The following is a 21,795-nucleotide window of genomic DNA, read 5'->3' on the forward strand; positions in this document are numbered from 1 at the left end:
TAACCAAACAATCACTAACAGACTTTATGAGGGTGGCCTGAGGGTCCAACATCCTCTAGTGGGCCCTGTGCTCACTGCCTGGCACCATGGAGCTCGATTGGCATTTCCCATAGAATACAAGAATTGGCAGGTCCACCACTGGTGCCCTCTGCTTTTCACAGATGGGATCAGGTTCACCCTGAGCACATGTGACAGACGTGAAAGGGTCTGGAGAAGCTGTGGAGAATGTTATGCTGCCTGTAACATCATTCAGCATGACTGGTTTGGTGGTGGGTCAGTGATGGTCTGGGGAGGCATATCCACGGAGGGACGCACAGACCTTTACAGGCTAGACAATGGCACCTTGACTGCCATTTGGCATCAATATGAAATTCTTGGATCCGTTGTCAGACCCTATGCCGGTGTATTGTGTCCTGGGTTCCTACTTGTGCATGACAATGTCCGGCCTCATGTGGCGAGAGTATGCTGGCAGTTCCTAGAGGATGACAGAATTGATACCATTGACTGGCCCCCATGCTCGCCTGACCTAAATCCAATAGAACACCTCTGGGACATTATGTTTTGGTTCATCTGACGCCGCCAGGTTGCACCTCAGACTGTCCAGGAGCTCAGTGATTCACTGGTCCAGATCTGGGGGGAGATCCCCCAGGACACCATCCATCGTCTCATTAGGAGCATACCCCAATGTTGTCAGGCATGCATACAAGCACATGGGGGCCATACAAGCTACTGAGTACGATTTGGAGTTGCTGCAGTGAAATTTCGGCAAAATGGACTAGCCTGCCACATCATTTTTTCATTGATTTTCGTGATATCTTTGAATTCAGCCCTCTATAGGTTGATCATTTTCATTTCCACCAAACGATATGGCATCCTTTCATTCCTAACATATTACCCATTCCATATCAGTATAGATATCCAGCAGGATTTTTTTCCCATTAAAGTCTGATGTGTTTTCAAAGTGTTTCTTTAATAATGGTTGTAAATAAGACATACCGCTGCATTTTGAATCATCTGTAGTTGTTGACAGCATATGCAGATTCCCAGGCCAATAAGGAATTGCATTAGTCCAGACATGAAAAGGCCAATAACTGAATAAAAAGTGGTAAACTTACTCTGTCAGCTACAGTTTGATCTTGTGGGTTTGATACAAAGGGAATCTGCATGAACAAGAGGCAGTTGCATTGTGGTTGCCAAAGGATTGCTGGTCTTCAGTCATCACCCCAATGTTATGAACTGATTTTCGTAGGTGTTAATGATAATTAGCCATATTTTACTGAGTAGGACGGGGAATAGACAGACTGGGATATAAGAAGCTGGAGATGCTGTCACTTCATCCAAGTTGAGATATTAGTGAGACATGCTGAGACTGTGTGGTCCACAGGAGGAAATGACAGACACAGCTGAGTATTATGGACATAGAAGTGATATGGGGCTGGATGATAGGGCTTAGTGACTTGGTGCATAAGGAGAAGAAGAGAGAACTCAACACTAATCCCAGGGGACAACCCCTTTGCTCATCTGATGCAACTTTCACATTTCTTCTATCCAAGACACAAAGTAGAATCCCAAAAAGTGGGATTCAGAACATCTGAGAATGATACCAGTGATACCGACATCAGAGAGGGTAGCAATGAGGATCTGGTGGTTAACTGTGTTAAAGGCAGAAAAGAGATCAAGAAGAATGATAACATATAGCATGATGGTATTTTTAGGCAGCCATACCATGTCAACAACAGTCAGAAACGTTTCAATGGAATGGCTTCTCTTTCAACCAGACTGATTAAGATCAAGAACTCTGGTCTGCAGGAGTAAAGAAAAGATTTGATAAGAGGCAGCATGTTCAAATATATTGGATAAAAAGGATAGAAGAGAGATTGGTCTGTAATTGTCTACCTGAGTTCAGTTGAGTGTGAGCTTTTTGAGTTATTAGGGCCTCTTTCAACATAGTGGGAAAAGTGTGTGTGTTGATTGGGATGTCAGTGAGGGCAAAGGTAGCCTGGTGAAGGAGTGAAGAATTAGGTCAAGTGGACAGGCAGTCAGGTGACTAGATAGGAGGTTGAAAGCATCAATGTTGGATTGTGCTGAGAAAGTGGGGAATGTTGTAATTGACAAGAGTGATAAGAACTTTCATTTATGGCTGCCACATTTTTGTGAAAAATGGTAGTGAAATCATCATTTGTTAAGGAAGTTGGAAGTGGAGGTGGTGGCATTTGAGAAAGGAGGTGAGTTCAGAGAACAAGCTATATGTCAGTGGTGTTCCTAATCCTGTCCTGGAAGATTATTATTTTAGCGCTGGTAGTGGCAGGAAAGAAGGAAGATAAAAGAGTTCGATACTAATCTGGATCAGCCTCTGCCTTTTATTTCTTCCATTTCCTTTCGTTCGGCTGGCCTAAACATGTATAATACTGTTTTTATAGCAGACAGAAATTTTTTTGTCAATGTAAATATTTTTGGCCTCCAGTCTAATGCCTAATCTCCTCCCATACCCCCTCCATCTAGCACAATACTGCATATTATTTATAGTTATGATTACAACATTTCATCAAATGTGGTGTCAGACTTAACAGAGTGTTTTACATTTTTGTTTTCATTGTTTTACCACATTGTCTTTGATGAGATCATAAAGTAAAAGCAGCAGTTTTATTTAAGTTGCAGCAAAGGCCTGTAAATGTGAAACAGTTTCATTGCAGTGCTTTGCTCATACTTGAAGGGTATGTCGTCTTCGTTTTAACTTGATCAAAATGTGTGTAGTTTCCAGAACCCATCTTTACTGTGTTTTTTATTAAACTTACTTAGAAATAATTTGTTCCATGCTTGTATGTTATACTTTGATTAAAAGTAGCCATGGATCAATTAAAATGATGGGCTAGATGCATCGTTATTTTAAAACTGAAATATGACAGTAGTTTTCTATACTGCCAGAGTATTTTTAAAGTTTAGACACTGAAAGGTGGTTTCTCTGCCTCAGGCAAAACAAGCTGCTTGGCCGCCTTAACACAAGGAGCTGGGTGCAATGCTGATTTAATTTCATTTTAATTTTATACTGGCTAAATATATATATATATATATATATATATATATATATATATATATATAAGTTATATATAAACTGTAACATACAGAAATTCTCATCTGCTTACAATGTAACAAAGAAAGACTTGGCTACAACTCATAGAGCCAGTTTAGTCAAGAAGAGCAAGGCCCCATGGGATTAATGAAGCAAGGTTTAATGGACATCAGAAGTGATTAAAAACCATGTTTAGGAAAGCAGGGTACTGTTGTCATTCCCCACCACACTTAGAAACCCTTGTTGGCATGCTGATGGGGTGATGTGGCTGTCTTGGTCTGACAGACTCGTACATCTTATCTAGATGCAGATCTGACTTAGAGGTCCTAAAAATTGAGAAGGGCAGATAGCCTGTACAGCATGCCTTCGCCTTTAAGTGTTAATACTAAAGGTAATGTGCCAATGTGAGGCTGTTTGGCCTAGTACAGATTCTGTTTGGGATTAAACACTGAAGTAACAAATATACTTCAACATAAATTAGTTTGTTTATCATTCTTCTGTATAAAAATTCCATTCTTCTTACTACAAAGGAAGGATAATATCTGCCATCGAATTGTGTAAAATGAAGATTAAAATTAATAAGACTGATTTTAGCCCCATTATGTTAGGTATATTGCCCAGTGGGGGCTTTTGGCCTGCTGATTTTTATTCTTCCTCATCTTGTCCCTAGAATGTTTTTTTTTTCCTTCTATTCTCCCTGGCCATCTGTCCATAGAATCTTACTTATCTTAATGGACCTAAAAACTTTTCTTCAAATTTGGATTCTACTACATCTATATCTGTGTTATGAGTGTGTATTGATTCTTTATAAACTACTTTTATATATTATGTATTTAGTTATGTATAACTATTTCTAACTTGTTTTTCCTCTTGTAACTCTACTTTTATGTTGTGTATAGCACTATGAGCTACATTCCTTATATGAACATGTGCTATAGAAATAAAAATGTAGTTTTAAAAATGAAGTTATATATATTTGAAGTAAATGGCATTAGTACAGGTCCAGATGCTTTCTTCTACTGCTTTTGTGTTTGTGCCCTGCAGATTGTCCATGGGTCCACTTGGTCGACAGCTGAGTTTGGCAGACTTCTTAAATGAGTCCTGTAGGTTCCCAGAATTGAACTTGTTTTGTCTTGGCAGAGTGATGATATATTGCTCTACTTTCCCCTTTTGTATTATTAATATGTAGCATTTGTCAGAATGCATCAGATCTCACAGACTTGCCACTGTTTATAAGGTATCATACCATATAACATCTCCTCACCTTCCCTACTACATTTATAACTTCAGGCAAGTAGGTGTAGTAAAAGACAAGCAGGAGTTAAATTACAATTTCAATAATGTATTATTGATAATATCCATAAATAATAACAATATGTAAAGTACATTTGAATATTGGCAAACATACAACCTGATAGATGGTGATGTGTAGTTTCAGGCGGTACACAGACTTGTTAGTTACTTGAAGTGTCTCTAGTTAAGGCATCATTTGTGGTCAGCTTTCTTCAGAATAGGCCGCTTGCCTGTCTCAATATGGCTGCCGAGCTGTGCTCTTCATTGTTTTGTCCTTTTCAGTTCATAGTGTGTGAGATTGTCTTTTATCATTTGGTAAGAGAGAGAGGGGGGGGGGGGGGGGGTAAAGAAAGCAAATTCATAGATTTTCTGTCCAACTCCTTCAGCCAATAGGGCGTCATGGTACTTAAAGGCTTCTGATGCAAGCCAATTCAAAACAGCCATACTTCAGACCAATGGGGGCACAGATTACCTTCACATCTGCCCCCAAAACTTAAGATGAAGATTGCCATATAGGCAGTCTGGCTTTCCTGTGGGGGTTGATTGAAAGAGCCCTGCAGAAAAACATTTGCCAAACTTGTTTGAGGCACTTCCCCCAACCCTGTCATAAAATTCATTATCCTGACTTAGTCCAGGGGGGTAAACATGAATGCTTCTCACTAATGTAACACTAATATTACATTGCTTTGCCTAAGTTACAAATAAAGACATACAAAATATTTATCAACTTGTATGCAAAATTTCACACCACAGCAGAACTTTATTCAGAATCCTCTTCCTATGGATTTTTGTGTCATCTTCAACTATTACCCTTAGTCTGTAGCACATTAAACATGCAATATTTAGTGGCAGAAAGTCATTTAATTGTACTTTGAGCAAATTTCTTCCAAAAAAACAGATTCAAGAATAAATACACATGGGCATAGGACCTTCCAGCATTTGGAATTTTACCCAAGAAATTAACTAGTCAGTCAGCTTGCGCCATTTTGATTGGAGATGAACACCACAGTCCAAGTTGTCTTTACTGGATCTTGCGTAAAAGGTGACTGGCAAGGTCATGTCATTTGTAGATCTTTCTAGAATTAATTGTCCAACAGCTGGCAGGCCAAGCACCCCTTTTAGCTGAATGGAAGGAAATGGTGTCATATATGGTGAAGCTGGTAAACTGGTGTTTACCAACCACCAGTCTGCAGATCATTACCAGTCCACTTAATATTTTTGCCAGTCCATGAAAATCACTGAATTTCCATTTTATGTTATGAAGAATTTTCTGAGCACATTTTGATCATAAAATTATATCTTGTTGTGTTTGGATGGTTGAAACTCCAAAGGGAAATGCAAAAAATGACCCCAAAGGCTCTCTAATAGAACTGGTCAATACTCAGAAGAGTGACGCCCAAAACTCCAAGGGGACCCAGACCTATTCCCCCACCTCCTGCTCTCCGATCTAATGTTAATAAATCTTGACACTTGAAACTACCCAGTCCACGAAGACAAAGAAAGTTTAAAACTGCTGACTTAAATAATTAAGCAGTGATCTTGTCTTCTTAATAAAGCACATCGCTGTTACTGAACTCACATCTGTTGGCATCAGCCACTTGTTTTGGGCCTGTTTTTGTGGAGAAGGATAACTTACTTGACCGTCTTGTATTTCTCTAGTGTTATTTTACCTATTGCTTTGGTGTCTTTGCACCAGTATTCTTGCTGAAACCATTCATTGACAAGTGTAATGAGTGGTTAGTAACTCTGATATCCCTCTTTGTAGAGGTCCTAAATAGGCTGCTTTTAGAAAGACCCTCTGTTCCTTCCTTAAATCAAAGTGTGCATTAATTTTATTTTAGTTTGAATGTTTCTTTAGCTTGGCACTTTGAATCAATTTCTGTTTAAGTTCAGAAGTGTCCAGTGTAGACCACAGGCACTCTTTGTCAATGTTTTCCTTCAAAGTATAATTTTCTCTTTTTGTCGGTATGTCTGTGTGGCAGCACCATCTTTTTGAAGGAATCGCTCCTCTCAATAACCTGAGCAGCTCTGCCTTTTTGGCCAATACTTTTATACAGAAAAAGACAGAGTGAAAGATTAAATCCGATGTACAGTTAGCAGAAGGCTACTCAACTTCAGTAACATGTGTGCTTTCACTGATTGTCTCCTCAATGCTTCGAATTTGACACCCTGTTCAGCTCTCTTAGCCAAATGACTATTAAGGGAAATTAACTAAGAATCTGTTTCTGAGTTAAAACTGCCATTCATTTTATAAGTACACCCCAAACCCTGCGTATAGTGTTTCATAGTGAAGTTACACATGTGTGAGAGTTTGAACACCAAATGATTCCATGTTACATGTTAGTTGTTTTAAAGTAGTATGGAGTAGAACTGAGATTGAAAGGGACATGATGAAAAATTTAAGACAACTAAACTTCAAGTCAAGCCTGTGGCTTTTGCTAAAAGTTTGATGTGTAACAGCTGACAGACAGAGACCACATGTCAGCATCTTCAGAGCTAATGGTCAATATGCCATGTTTATAACTCACTAATAGCGACATATAAACGTAGAGCGAGATAAATGGCTTTTGCAATTAGGCTGTTAAAACAATGAATTTCAACGTACACCATTCACATGTAAACAAATTTGGTTCCAATTGTTCTGTTGACCACTGTCAGGAACTCAAGGTTTAAATTTTCCCCAGAAACCGTGGAATTAAGTACTTCTTGTAAATAAAACAATTACTCCATTCTTAGATCTTATGTAAATAGCATTTAATTGATGACCCTGAACATCTTTAAAGTCTAATCAGGCTAATTAATTGCAGACATTTGCACCTAATCTTTTTAATAGTGTGTGAATGCTTTTTTTTTTTCTTGCTTTTTTGGCAGTAAACTTCCATTCTGTAAGTGTTTCAGTTTCATATGTGTGTCACTGTGCTGAACATGTCAGAGACAGAGTTGTTAAATCCCATGTACTGGAGTTGAGTTTGTAGTTGGATTAATCCCTTACCTACAATTAAAATGGGGAGGTAAAAAAGAACCCTAGAGTAACAGCTAAATGTTTTAAAGAATCAAGTGAACACCTCTGTTCATGAGTCTACCATACATAAAATATTGAATAGGCATGGTGTACACGGCAAGACACCAAGGAGGAAGACGCTGCATGCCTGAAGGGCACTGTATACCAACATGAGAATTTCATCCTAACGGTGGAGGGAGCATCACTGTTAGGGGCTGCTTTGCGGACTCGAGCACTGGAATTTTTGTCACCATTGAGGAAAAAATGCTTTCCCAAGTTTATTAAGCTATCCTATAGGATTATGTCAAGGTGGCTGTCTGCCAGCTGAAAGTCAGTAGAAGCTGGGTGATGTAGCAGGACAATAATCCTAAACATCAAAGTAAATCTACTTCAGAATGTCATGTCAATTTCTAACCTACTTAATCCAGACCAAGGTTGTTGGGGGGGGGAGGGCTTGCTGGATTCTATCCCAGCTTATTATAGGGTGCCAGTCCATCTTTGGCCCAACACACACTAGGGTCAGTCTAACGTTGCCAATTCACCAAACTTGCTTGTCTTTGGACTTTGGGAGAAAATTGGAGCATCCAGAGGAAACCTCCTCAGACATGCAAACTCCATGCAGGGCGGTCCCAGGATGCAAACCCAGGTCTCCTAACTGCAAAGCAGTAGTTCTACCACAGTGCTGAGCGTCTCCTACAGAATGTCTCCAAATAAAGAAACTTCACCTTTTTGGAGTGTCCCAGTCAGAGCTGTGGAATGACCTCAAGAGAGATGTTCACACTAGACATTATGGCTGAGCTGAAGCAGTTTTGTAACAAAGAGTGGTCCAAAATTACTACTGGACATTGTGCAGGTTTGATATGCTGCCTGCTGGAAGCTCTTGTGAGGGGTTATTGCTTCCAAAGTGGTCTGACCAGATTTCAAGTATAATGTTTCACTTAGTTTTTCCACAGCAGACTACTTATATGATTGATTAATGAGTGTGTTCAATAAAGACATGAAAGATTATAATTGTATATTATTAGCGTTAGCATATTGTGTTTGTCTATACTTGTGACTTTGATGAAGATTAAATTACATTTTTTGACCAGTTAATGTTGAAAACCAGGTAATTCTAATGGATTCCCATGTTTTTTCTCATTTTTAAATATTTTTTGTGCTGTTGTTCATGTCTTATCCATTTGGGACCTTGATTTTCTTGTGTAGCCACAGCCTCTTACCTGTAAGCTTAAAAATCTGCTGTCAGCTCTTGAAGCTCTGTTTTGTGGGATTATGGAGTTTCTCTGTTGCATCTCATTGCAGTCACTGTGTGATTTCACCTTAATTTGTTCACTACTCTCGGTTGTTTTTGATTTTCCAAACCACTCCTCACATTGTTTAAATTCAACAGTTTTGTTCCCTTCATTAAGTGCTTGTCCACTGATTGCAAAGAATGTTGCTTATTTCAGTTTGGGACATTTATTTAAGTTGAGGTTAAGAAGGCAGCTGAAACTAGTCCATACATGATAGGAACCATGGCATAAAAGGCTACCCCCTTCGTGTATCTGGACAACTAACATTTTCAATGATATTTTATCCATTATTTTTTTCTTTAGAAAAAGCCATTGATGCTAATCATAGACCTGAAAAGAATTAATTTCATCTTCAAAAGTCTGAGGCAATATGGTTTATGTTCTGAGAACCAAAATTGTGTCAGACTGTGGTGACAATTCAGCATCAAGTACCAGATTCTAGATATCTTTGTGCAATTTAAGCCAAAGAGATTTAAATGAAACTAGTATATAATTAGTACATATAAAGCCATATATTTGTTAAAACATACAGAAAACAAAGTAGAAACTAATTAACATATATGGAAACCAACAATATCTGTCCGTTGATTAATTGTTGAGCTTTGGCCAGTTGACATTGGAGGAGAGGAAATCAAAGACTTGAGTCACCCCACATCCCTGTAGAAAATAAACCTTTGAGGTCTCCATGCTCAATTGTAAGAGAGAAAATCAAAGGCAAAGTCAGATGCAGTCACAATTCTGGAGACCTCAACCAATTACCTGCCCCAACCCCCTCTTAGGAATTCTAGAACAGTCTGTGCTGGGCTGTCCAATCTGATTAAATAATTGTTCCATCTGATGATTCCATTACTCCCAGTATCTGAGATGACATTCCCATAGTAGTACTGTCGCTTGTACAAAGTACAGTATACACAGATCACAGAGATTCTTATTAGCATTTTTCCCACAAGCTAGTGACAGTAATACAATATCAAAAACAGAGAAGACCTGCAAACTCTATAGTAGTATTAGTATTTTTGAGTGTGATGCTGTGCTCACATTAATTTTTTCCGACACTCCAAAGACAGTCTGACTTTACATGTGTGGCTAGAAGTGTGGCCTAGTTGCTGAGTTTTGGACAGTAAAAATAAGCAACGTTGGTTCCATTTCCTTCAGTGGCTCTCTGACCCTTGCAAATCGCTTAAACCATCAAACTGAAGGACGTAAACATATAAAGTGTTTGCTCTAACAAGATGCTATAGAAATCATTTGTTTCTGTGCTCCTCAACTAGAATTTATTCCTTCCATGCTAGTCCCAAGCTGCTCGTAATGATAATTTGGAAAAGAATGAAGGCAGAGGCTGCATCAGTCAATAGTACTGTATTTGTGTCTTTTTATGTGGACAAGCACATTGGAATACTCTGAGCAGAGTATGGCACAAATTGATGCTTTTGATGGTGTTCAACACAAACTGACATTGAACAGTTTCCCAGTAAAATTGCTACAGTGCCTCTGTCACAGACTACAAACACATGCAAGTGGATCCCTTGCTCCATTCAAAAATTTCTCTCCTTTCTTTTTGAATTTTACTCCCAGGGCAAGTCCACGTTGGCATTTGTGCTTGTGAAAGACAGTCTTGCTACTTGCTTTAATGTGAAAGTTGGCTTGTGTGATGTGCAAATTGGAAAGAAATGTTACCTTTTAAAGTCAGGAAATGAAAGAAGCTGGGAATGCTTATTGTCAAGGCTGATTTTTCTACTGCTGGGTTACTTGAGTTCAGCAGCAGTGCCATGCAAGCACAAGCTTGCCTTCTGTTTCTTTTCATCACAACTTAAATCCTGCAGGAGTGTCACAAAGCCACGCTTTTGTACCTTGTCCAGAGCTGATGACCTCCACGTCACCCCCAGCAGCAGCCCTTCCATATTTGCTCTTCATTGCTGCTGGCTGCTCAGTCCACTAAGGATGGGGCACACAGCTCACTTTTGCATGGCCTTGCCAGTTATGACAAGGATAAGGTGCTCAAAGTCTGTCTCAAAAGTTTTCTGTTCATTCTTCTGTCCTATCACATACTCTAAATAAAGCATCCTTAAAGGAGCTTACCATGTCCCACTCGCCAGGGACTCGTGCTAATGTAAATCAGAGGAGATTTTCCAAATCCTGTAATGCAGCCCTAATCTCCTCTTGTTCTTTGTTTTCCTATTTATAACATTTGTCATAACATTTCTGTGTGATTGGTAATGTGTTACTTTGCGCTAGAGAAATAAAGAAATAGTATATGAAAATTGCCATCGATAATTGCTGAAACAAATGTCATAACATCTGCTACACTTGAGAGCTGGTGTTTACAGTATTTAAACTAGTATTTCAGTGTACCAGGATAAATAAACAGCTCAGAATGGCGAGCCCTGATGTCATCCGCAGATGTAAATTCAGTTTCCTATGTTCGTAAATTCAGCGCAGTCTTGTCTTTCAAAGCAAAATATATGACATCATTGCTAAATGGGTTTAATCTCCCGAGAAAGACCTTGGCTTTCAGCGAAAATGTGAATTCTGATAGATTGCAGGCTTTTATAGATTTGCAGTTTGTATACGGAATGCTTTTATTTAAGTACACTGAGAAGCACGGAGACTACTGCAGCACCCTGCTAAATGGAGCCGACTTTCAAACACATTACCCTTAATAATAAACACGGCATAAATCAGGACTCCTAAAGGGCAAATCACTTTAGTGAAGGGCCCTTTTATTTATCCCTGTGTTGTTTCCAGCATGGTGACTTAAGTCGTCATATTGCTTAAAGAATCACAAGTGATTGGGTTACCCTGGATGACTTAGCCTTTCATTCCATCCTTGAACAAAGTTGTATTCAGAGGGGAGTTGTGCATTAAATAAATACCAAATGAATTTGGAAATAACAAAATGAAGCTAATTTCCTCTTTTACCTTATATCCACTTTCCAAAACTGTTTTTACTTTCTCATATAGTATATGAAGTATAGGGAAAGTATTATAATCACTCAAAGATTCGATGTCAAGATTTTGATGAATCTTGATGTTTTAGACCTCCCCGACTTTCTTTTATACAAAGTATAGGGAAAACATTGGAATCCTCCAATAATTCCATTTTGAGATTTTGATGAATCTCAACGTTTTAGACCTCCCTGAGTCTGAAAATACCATATTTGGAATTATGTCTGTCTGTCTGTCTGTTTGTGTGTCTGTCTGCGTGTGTGTGTGTGTATGTAAACACAATAACTTGAGTGCGCTTTCACTTAGGTCTACCAAATGTTGCATACAAGTTTTTGGTACAAAACATAGAGTTCTGTCAACTTTTGGGCTATTTCCTTTAACTGGAAGTGGTACTTTACCTTTTATTCATCCAGCTTCAGAGTCCGATTTATTCAACTTTACTTTTATAATAATTGTTCAATATAGTATTGATTTGATTTGATTTGTTGTTGATGGTTCATTAATGTACATAACATACAAATTTAATGATTGTCTTGCAGTTTACTCCTCAAATATCCATCCTCATATCTGAATATACGAGAAAATCTGAGGGGGACCACTCCCGATTTTTTCTTATACATAGATGCAGAAAGTCCAAGTAAGCAACAGTAAGTAAATGACAGGAATCAACCCCGAATGAGACTCCAGGTCCATCACATTGGAGTGTTCAACCACACTGGTTAATTTTGAGTCACAGCCCAGACTGAAGGAGGAAACTTAATTTTTTCTAAAAACTCATGTGGAAATGAAGAGAACATGAAAGTCCTTATTTTGCTAAGTGCCTTTCTTTACTGAACATCATTTAGTGCGCTTTACAGGAGTAGTACAGTATTGGGAAGTTGCTTACATACTTTTATAACTTGAGCATCGGCAGCTGAAGTGACAGTGGCTCAGTGGTGGGGATAGCGGACTACAGTCATGCTCCAATTTTTGGTTGACCAAGTTGAGGCGATTTGTACTTACAGCCCATGGCCATGGAAAAACAATAGGATAATAATGTTCTAGACGTTGCCAAAAGCAGCAGTGGTAATAAATCGTTTGTTATTATTATTTTGCAGGGTCTCATATGTTTTCTGACTCTTGAAGGGCCCCTTTAAGGTGTGTTTTGATTGGCACTGCTCAACATGGGTAATTCTTATGTATTCTGTCTGCACTGTCTTCCTTACACCAGTGTTTCTCAACCTTGCATTTTTTAAAATCATTAACAATCCACTAGCAGAAATTACAGAGAGCCCCCTTGTTGAAGCATGCACAATCAGGGGCATATTGCACAGGGCTGTTGATCGCTTAGACGGCAACCTGGATCACTACCCAGTGGTTGAGAAACACTGGCTTACATGGACCTAGTATGTGGACACCAAGACCCGAAGATCAGTTTGTATTACTCTGTACCAACAGTTGAGGTCTGCATACTGGTGACCTACACTAGACCCACAGAACCTCATTTGCAATGACCTGTACTAATTTTTGATTGACATATGGCCAATTTGATGGTGTACATCAGCATATAACTGTATTTATAATCATTACTTGGGCTTAATGACTACGATTCACTGTAAGGCAACGGGTTCTGGCAACACATCAATACCATTGGCATGAAAATGTGCACTGTCACATGTCACAGTTTGTTTCTTTAGAATTATATGGTTATTATATTATTATTTTTATATAGAAGAACTTTGATCATGAGCATTTTTAAAATAAAATAGAACTAGGGTATAAAATTCAAGTGACCTTTTATCAGGCAATAGGGCCCTCTGATGGCTCAGGTGTTAACTGTAAATCATCCAGCAGCTGGTTCATTCTTCTACACTGAACCCACTGTTGCCAGGACAGGCGCTGTCTCTCCATGACCATGTAGTGGAAAAAACAAAGTAAGAAAATGGATGGACCATTGATAGATTGTACAGCATGTGAGTGGAGTCTGTGCAACAGTGCGCTAACAATGCACTCCCCTAACTTGGTGATGTTGCATGACGAGTATGTGACCTGAAATCCAGGAATGCATTTCTAGATAATCTTTTTAAATATCATTTAATTATTTATCCCTGTTTTTATTGTCCCTAGATACATAGGAGTTGTTGTCTTAGACTGTTAGTCTTTTTTGTTTTGTATTAACATGTTGGACTAGTGTTTGCTAGCTCTTTTGCGATGATAACACAGTTCTTAGAGTTTAATAGTGTGTATTTTTATAAATCAGCTTTATACAGAAATGATCAGCTCTGGATGGTATGCAAGTATTGTGATTTAGTGCAATCATTTTCATGTATATTTTTTTTTTCATTTGGGCCACCAGCAAATTAAGCTACTTACTTAGATGCCGAATATGGGTTGAACCGGTTCTTAAGTAACTCTGACGCACTTTCCAGTTGCATTTTGCCTTCTTTCTTTGTTGGTACGAAATGCATGCATTTCATTTTATGCCTGTGATTGAAGAATATCCTGTGGTGGGTTGGCACCCTGCCCAGGATTGGTTCCCTGCCTTGTGCCCTGTGTTGGCTGGGATTGGCTCCAGCAGACCCCCGTGACCCTGTGTTCGGATTCAGCGGGTTGGAAAATGGATGGATGGATGGATGGATTGAAGTGATCCAAAACTGACTGAGATGTGTGTAGTTAAGTTGTCCACCATTCAACTTTAGCAATATTATTTTCATCAGTGGTCCCCACAGTTCAGTCATGTGCTACCACTGGTGTGGAGATGAAATTTTCAGTTGTGTTTAGACAAAATTGACTATCTTTATTTTAGGTCTGTGTATGCATCTTGTTGTATGCAAGTACTGTATCTTCTCTAGAGCTGAGTTCTGCCATTCTACAGATTCCTTGTGGGTGTAAGTTCTCCTTGACCCTGTTATTGATGGTTTTAATGTGTTACTCCCCATTTTTTTATTTTTTTTTTTAATTGTGTTCAGTAAAGGTTCAATTTATGATGAGAATGAATTATAGCCAAAACTACAAACATGTCAGTAACTGAAATGTTTTCTCCAGTAACAGATGTGAAGATTATTAGTCATTGTGGACTAGTGTTTGGGGTTAAGATTATTTAGTCTGTTTTTTCAAATTTTTTTTAAATACTATTTGCATACTTTTATTTCACGTTTCTAATAACATCATTGTTTCATGTCACAGTATGAAAACTATACTGTTGCTGAAATGCCAGGCTAAAATGTTACAGTCAGTTTCTGTCATAACTATTTAAAAGAATAAATATAAGACTCTTTGTAAAAAATAAATAATAAAGTAAGGTTTTGTTCAAGATTTGCTGATTAAAAATCCACTTTTCTGACTTCTGGTTTGTTAGTTGCGAAGGTGACCTGGTTGATTGACTAACATTTCTTGTCAAACCTCTGCTATAGGATGATATGACAAGATTAACCTAGCAGTAATAAACTTTTGTTCCCTGTGTTATTTTCATTGGTCTCAGCAACATATTGCCAAAGAACTCCCAGAGGTAGAAGGTATTAACGGTCTTGCTCTTTTTATTGACTACACTTCATGCTTTTTCTCAGCCGCTACTGTTGATCAGCCACCTAAATCTGATGTGTGAAGGCAGTACATGAAAATGGGTCTGAGATAGTCTTTGACATTTGCAATATGGATGCACCATTAAGATAGTGAAGAACAAAAGAAAAGTTGAGTGTAACAGAAATACATAGTTTATAATACAGAACATAGGAAATTCTCTTTGTCATTTGCTTTTGGGGTTTCAAAAGTATCTATTTGTAATAATTACACTATACACTATATTTGTATTCTTTCTTCTTTTATAGAAGAGCTTTAAATCTTGGAATATTAAGAGACCCGGGTTCAGAAGTGGAAGATCGGCAGTATCAAATCGACCTGCAGTCCATTAATATTGGAACAGCACATTGGGATCAGCTGAAACCAGAAAAAGAGAGTGTGAAAGGAGGCACACTTGTGGAAAGTGAGAGAAATTCCCAAAATCCAGCCCTTGAATGGAACATGGCAAGCAGGTGAGAGCAAGGCAGAAAAAAATAACACGTGAAGTTCATTTACAGAACTTGACAGCTACAATGCACATGAACAATTTGTTCTAAGATGTGGTGATGAAAAGAGTTCTGCACAGCCACCGGCACCCAATGACCTCTGTGCATCCTTCCAAGCCTTCTAAAGAGTGCTGATAATCCGCAGAGAACATTCCATATGTTTGAATTTTAAATGCAGTGTTTTTGTGGATGAATTTTCCTGTGACAGGAAAAACAAATCTTAACTTGCAGAGTATTGTTCTATTTTTCCCAATTGCAAGGTTTGGAAACCTTTTCTTTAGTCAGAATACAATTTTTGAACTGACCACCAGATGATAAAGATAACTGCCAGCTCCCAACAGTCTTCAAGGCATGGTTACTTTAAATAGTCATTACAACAGACAGTTCTGCAACTACCCAGAAATATTTTTATGATTTCTGTGAAAGCAAACAAAAATGAACTGATGCATCATTCAGATGATCTTCAGTAGTGAGCTCACTGAGCAGTTTGAAAATATCAGATGGCTGTGAAATTAAAAATAAAGGGCTTTCTTTCTTTGTGTTCCTATTCAGTTCAATTCAGTATATTTTGACTGTGGGCGGGCACAGAGCACTATAGCAAGTTCACAGGTAGTTATAATACAAACAAAGTACTAATTACATAATCAGTATACATAAAGATACAATTTGTGTAAACAGACAGGAAAACAAAGTAGTTTCAAACTGATTAGCATAAATGGAGCACAGCAATATAAGTTCGTTAGTTAGCCATTGCATTATAAGCCAGTTGACAATGATGAAAAGGAAAATTAAAACTCCAGTCAGCTGCACTCTTTTAGAAAGTAAACCTCTGGGGGGTTATAAAAGACAAAGTCAGATACAGTCAGAGTCCTGGAGACCACAACCAATGGCCCTCCACTCCTTTCTGGGAATTCTACTGTAAAGGCTGAGCTAGACTGTCTTACTTACTCTTGAACAAGTCATAATGAAAGCTTTAAAGCTTGGATTCCAATTTTAAATCTTGTACTACTGCCTGTGGTTGCAGAGTTTTTCAAAAGTATTCTCTGTCTAGAGGTTAATCCCTGTCTACCTTTACTTTGCCATTCCAAGCTGATCAAGGTACTGTGGTCTAAAGATTACTTGGTTCATAACCATAATTGACTCACTTGCATTGCCCTGAGCAAGTCAACCTATTATTTATCTCAACTTTAAAATTATCGGAACAAACTTGTATAGAATGTAATGATGGTCTTCTAATAAATTCAGAAATAACAAAGTACTTTGATCACTTTTTGGGATGAATTTATCACATATTTGTTTACTTCATGTAAACAGATGAATAGGCTTTGCTGATCTTACTTCTTAAAATGTTCTGTTGTTTATTTTGATTTTTTTCATTATTAGAGTGACTTTTAAAAATAAACCTGAATATACTACTACTACTTATTATTTGTCTGGACACCTTCATCCATGGTGTCTTACAACATTTGAGATACAATTGGTTACATTTCTTTTGTTTTTCCAATTGGAGCACCAGTATGTAAAGTGACTTCCTGATGGTCACACATTGGCAGTAGTGGGATTTGAAACCACAATCTCAAAGTCTGAAGTCCAAAGCCTTGACCACTGTGCCTCACTACCTGAATATGCTGTTCTACTGCAGCCCTGGTCCCTAACAGCATGTCCTTTATCTGAACTGACTCCTAGTATTCCATTATTGCATTCTCCTTGCATTTCCTATTATGGGGAGAAAAACCACACATGGCATCATGTTAATCGTCTAGCAGATTTCTCTTTTTGAAGTTCTCCAAATGTTGTGTTTCCTGGACTAGAGGTAGATACCCTTTTATGCCCAGATATGATTTTAGTATCCCTTCAGCTGTTCGTCTTCCATTAGTAATCTACCCATTTTGAGATCCTTAATGTGATATGGAATCTAGAGCTTCCCCTCACAAGTCTGGACCCACCACACGACAGTACCCTAAGTTAGCTCATTCCAGGGCATGCTGCCGATGAGGATTTTCTCTCTGTTTCCTGTTCAGACTGGAGAGTTTGTGCTTTTCAACAACTACAACTGTAGATCATTAAGCTCCACTTTTTACAGATTTTGAAACACAGTCTGCCAGCCACCTCCCATGTACATACTCACACACCCCTCAGGGTAATGCTGTGTGGATTTCAGCAGTCAGGGTCAGCATACAGTTCCACTTTTGGAATGATTACATCTGTAATAAATGACAAGGCTTATGGCATCATTTGCTTAAATTTCTTTAGAGCAAGTAATCCAGGACAAAATTGGTTGGCACATGCCCGTTAAGGAACTAGTGCTCAGGAATATGATATGGTGCTGGCATTGCTTAAATAGAGCAGCCCAGGCCACCTACATGCCCAGCTTTTTCTAATACTCAGCTGACTATAAATATTGGAAGCTATACTGTTTGATTGTTTTAATAGTAGCAGATGTGGCAATTAACACCACCTTATAAAGCAGACTTGTATATTTGTTTTACTGCTAACAAATGTGCCCACAAATAGAACTTGATTGTGGGAATAAGCATTAACGAAAGGGGAAAGTTTATACTGAGGGCTGTGTTCAGTCTTTGTGTATACAATTAGGGTGTGTTCCCAATAGAGAATTGTCAAATAATGGATCACGTTGGCATGCCGTGTATTGATGCCTAGAATTGAAATGTGGCACTAAGAACTCAGAGTTTGCAAAAATGTTGAGCAATTTGCTTTCCAAGAGTAAATGGCCCTTGAAGGATTTCACTTTCTTGGCAATACTCTTACCTTCGCTTGAAGGTTTGGATTTCATGTCACTTACGCTTTGTAAGTGAATGATACCAAAATGTTAAAGGTGGCCAAATTTTTCCTTTTTAGACATATTTTGAAATGAATATCATTATTATATGAATGTTTTCATTAATCTAGCCTGCACCTGTCAAGGAAGACTTTATTGTGTAAAATTCCTTTCATGACAATCATCAGTTCATAAATGCTTTATGTGCTAAATCATTTTAAAGAGATGCATATCCCATTTTTTGTAATAATTAACTTGGTGTTGATACAGAAGAGTTTTTTTAAAATTATTATTAGAAAGTTATTAAATCTAAACGTAAAATTAGAAGTATAAAGAATTTAACATATCAATGAAGCAAAATTAATCTTTTCCTCAAACTGAGTACATATTGAGCATTATATAAGCAGGCGGTAGGGCGTACTGGTTAAGGCTTTGGACTTCAGACCCTGAGGTTATGGATTCAGATTCCTCTACTGACACTTAGTGACCATGGGTGGGTCACATCACTTGCCTATGCTCCATTTGATAAAACAAAATAACAGTAACCAATTGTATCTCAAATGTTGTAGGTCATCTTGGATAAAGGTGTCGGCCAAATAGGTATATGTAATATGCATTATTAAAATATTACCTCTTAGTAGTGTCTATTGAGACAGTGTTTGTTTTCATCCCAGTGACAAGATAATAAATGCTTGTGAACAAACAAAACATCCCAGTAAGCCATTTGTTGCATTCAAGTGTAACAAATAGGAAGAACCCATTTATTCACCCATTTTCTGACCCAGAAAGAAAAATTCTTGAAAGCTCTTCCAGTGAACGCTTAGTGTGGGCTTTAGAATAAATATCCTAGATAATATTTTTGAAGGATAACCATAATGCAGCTATTTGATCCTTTTGTTGCTCTATTGCAGTGCTTTCCAACCTTTATCCATGTTCTGTTACCATGCAAGATTTTCAGACTTGTCCTCGACACCCCAACATAATAGGAATGTATATTTACAGTAGATACCTAGCTAGATTAGGAGAGTGAAGAAAAAGGTCTTGTGAACATTTACAAATAACTTTTTTAATGAAGTGTTTTCTGCAGGTAGCGAAACATGTATTACTGGTGAGTTTTACAAAGTGATTCAAAGTTAGGCCAAATGTAAGACAAATTAACTCACATTTCTTCTGTACTGTCAGTGAAATTGAGAAGTATTGAAATTTTAAACTAACCAAGAAATTGAACGTCTAATGCCAGAAACGAGTTAAGAACCAGGCAGTCAAAATGGCAATTGTGAAAACTCAAATGGCAACCAAACATCAAAGTTACTTGCTTGTGTTCTAACAGGAAATCAAAACAAAAGTAACCAATGATATTTCAAATGATGTACAGTGAGTTACTTTGGAGAAAGGTGTCAGCCAAATAGGTAAATGGTGTGGGTTCCATGAGACAGCAGCTGTCTAGAAAACAGACGATCTTATTTGCATGCTCAGCTTACACTTTATGGTTGTCACCATGGCAAAAACCTTGCAGCACTTGAGATTCCCAAACAATCTCCCAACCAAGTACTGATGAAGCCAGACCATGTTAAATTCCTTAGATTAGACATTATTCACAGTGGTGTGCCCTTTGGTGATACATCTTGTACTTTGTACAGCCTGTAAGATCCAGGAGGCAACAGCTGTCTCTAGAAAGTTATTATGTGTGCTACAGATGTGTTTGTTCTATATAATCATTTCAAAAATATAGAGAGTAAAATTTTGAACAGTACTTTTGCCACACCTGACAAGGCACGTTGTGGGACACTCTACAGTTTTTCAGCACACAGTTTGGAAGGGTCTTCCCTATAGTGAAACATTGCAGTCTGGCTACAGCAGTGACTTTTTTAATGCACACTTTTCAGATTAAGTATAAAATGAAAGGCTAAATTTTACCTACTGTTTCTCTCCTCTCAAATGAACTTTGCATCATGTGCACTTCCTGGTTTTCTATATCAGCAAATGACAAGGAAAAGCATATTAAAATATGTGTAATGAACTTTGTCAATCAAACTATAATTACACTGTTCAACCAATAAAAAAGTCTCAAGGGTGAAAGAACCCGAATCTTGCAGTATTCTGTGTGTGGAATATAAAAATGTTTTTTTTTTTTTAGAATTTCTGTCAGATAAGGTTTTAGAGTGACTTGCAAGTTAAATTTTAAAATATTTTATATTTTCATGCTTACTAAAATGACAAACCTATAATCTAAGACTTTTTACTGTACTGTGTCTCGGGAGCACCTCTCTTAGGAGTGCAGTAGTAGTTACCCAGCATTCCACACTCCACTTGCCTTGGTAATGCTTTTCCACGTTGGAATTGTCTTGATGAATTTGATCGCCATGTTCATCACTGACTGCACCAAGATTTTCAGGGAAAATTACCAAGTTAGAGTGCAAGAAATTAATAATTTTCAGTAATATATTTCACCCCATTGTTTAGAATGATCTCACCATCTCAAGATAATTTTTAGCCATATAGTTTCCCAAAACGTTTGTGTAAACACCTTTGAAGCTCTGCCAGGCAACTTTCTCAACTTCATTCACTTCTTCTTCATGGCTCTCATCTTTTAACATTTCTCAGATCTGAGGACCTACAAAAATACCTTCCTTAATCGTGGCATCAGTGATCCAGGGAAATGTATTTTTCAATTATATCAGTCCCGTTTGGGTTTTATCCATTGTGTTAACAAAGTTTTTCATAAGTTCAATTTGATTTGCAGAGGAGGAAGGTAAACATTCTCTCTCTCTCTGTAGACTGTTCTCCTGTTTTTTCTTTTCTGAAATAAGTGAGGCATGCTTTGGTTGCTCTTTCTGACCACATCGCTTCTTTTTGTCTTCACAAAAAAACAGCAGTACTTGGTATAACTAAGCTGCAAGTACAACAAGAGTAAAATCATCTTTGGATCTCCACAGATATTCCACTTATATTTCTTAGACCAAATAGTTTCTAAAAGTAATTTCTGGTCCTCATGTGACTCATGTTATTAGCATGTGCTAAGGTACAGAGGGGAATTTATTTCTGTTAAGGACAACTTTCAAGCTAATTTTTCAGTAGTAAGAAAACAGGCTCTATTTATCTACTTTGTGTTCATGACCAAGAGTCTCCATAACCAAGTAAAAAAATGTAATAATATTTAAGATGACATGAAATGATGAAAATATGAATTTAACATCACAGGAAAATTAATAGCATTAGAGTGTTGTACCGTGTTAGTCATAGATTGATACAGGAGAAAGTAGGGTGAAATGACACCTTTTATTTGCTAACTAAATAGATTACAAAAGCAAGCTTTTGAGACAGCTAAGGCCCCTTCATTAGGCAAGGTGTAACAAAGAAACTGTAAAATA

The 21,795-nt window shown here is 37.8% G+C and overlaps 1 protein-coding gene across 4 annotated transcripts in view; it reads left to right on the plus strand.

Moving 5' to 3' along the window:
- LOC114663785 (intermembrane lipid transfer protein VPS13B-like) overlaps window positions 1-21,795 on the plus strand; it is a 908,960-nt gene that overhangs the window by 705,194 nt on the left and 181,971 nt on the right. For all 4 annotated transcript variants that reach the window (XM_051935847.1, XM_051935848.1, XM_051935845.1 and 1 more), the window contains exon 31: window positions 15,409-15,612. In XM_051935847.1, coding sequence (XP_051791807.1) covers window positions 15,409-15,612 — 204 coding nt within the window. The remainder of the gene's footprint in view (window positions 1-15,408; window positions 15,613-21,795) is intronic.

This window comes from Erpetoichthys calabaricus, chromosome 13, assembly GCF_900747795.2.
Source record: "Erpetoichthys calabaricus chromosome 13, fErpCal1.3, whole genome shotgun sequence".
Taxonomy (NCBI): Eukaryota; Metazoa; Chordata; class Cladistia; order Polypteriformes; family Polypteridae; genus Erpetoichthys; species Erpetoichthys calabaricus.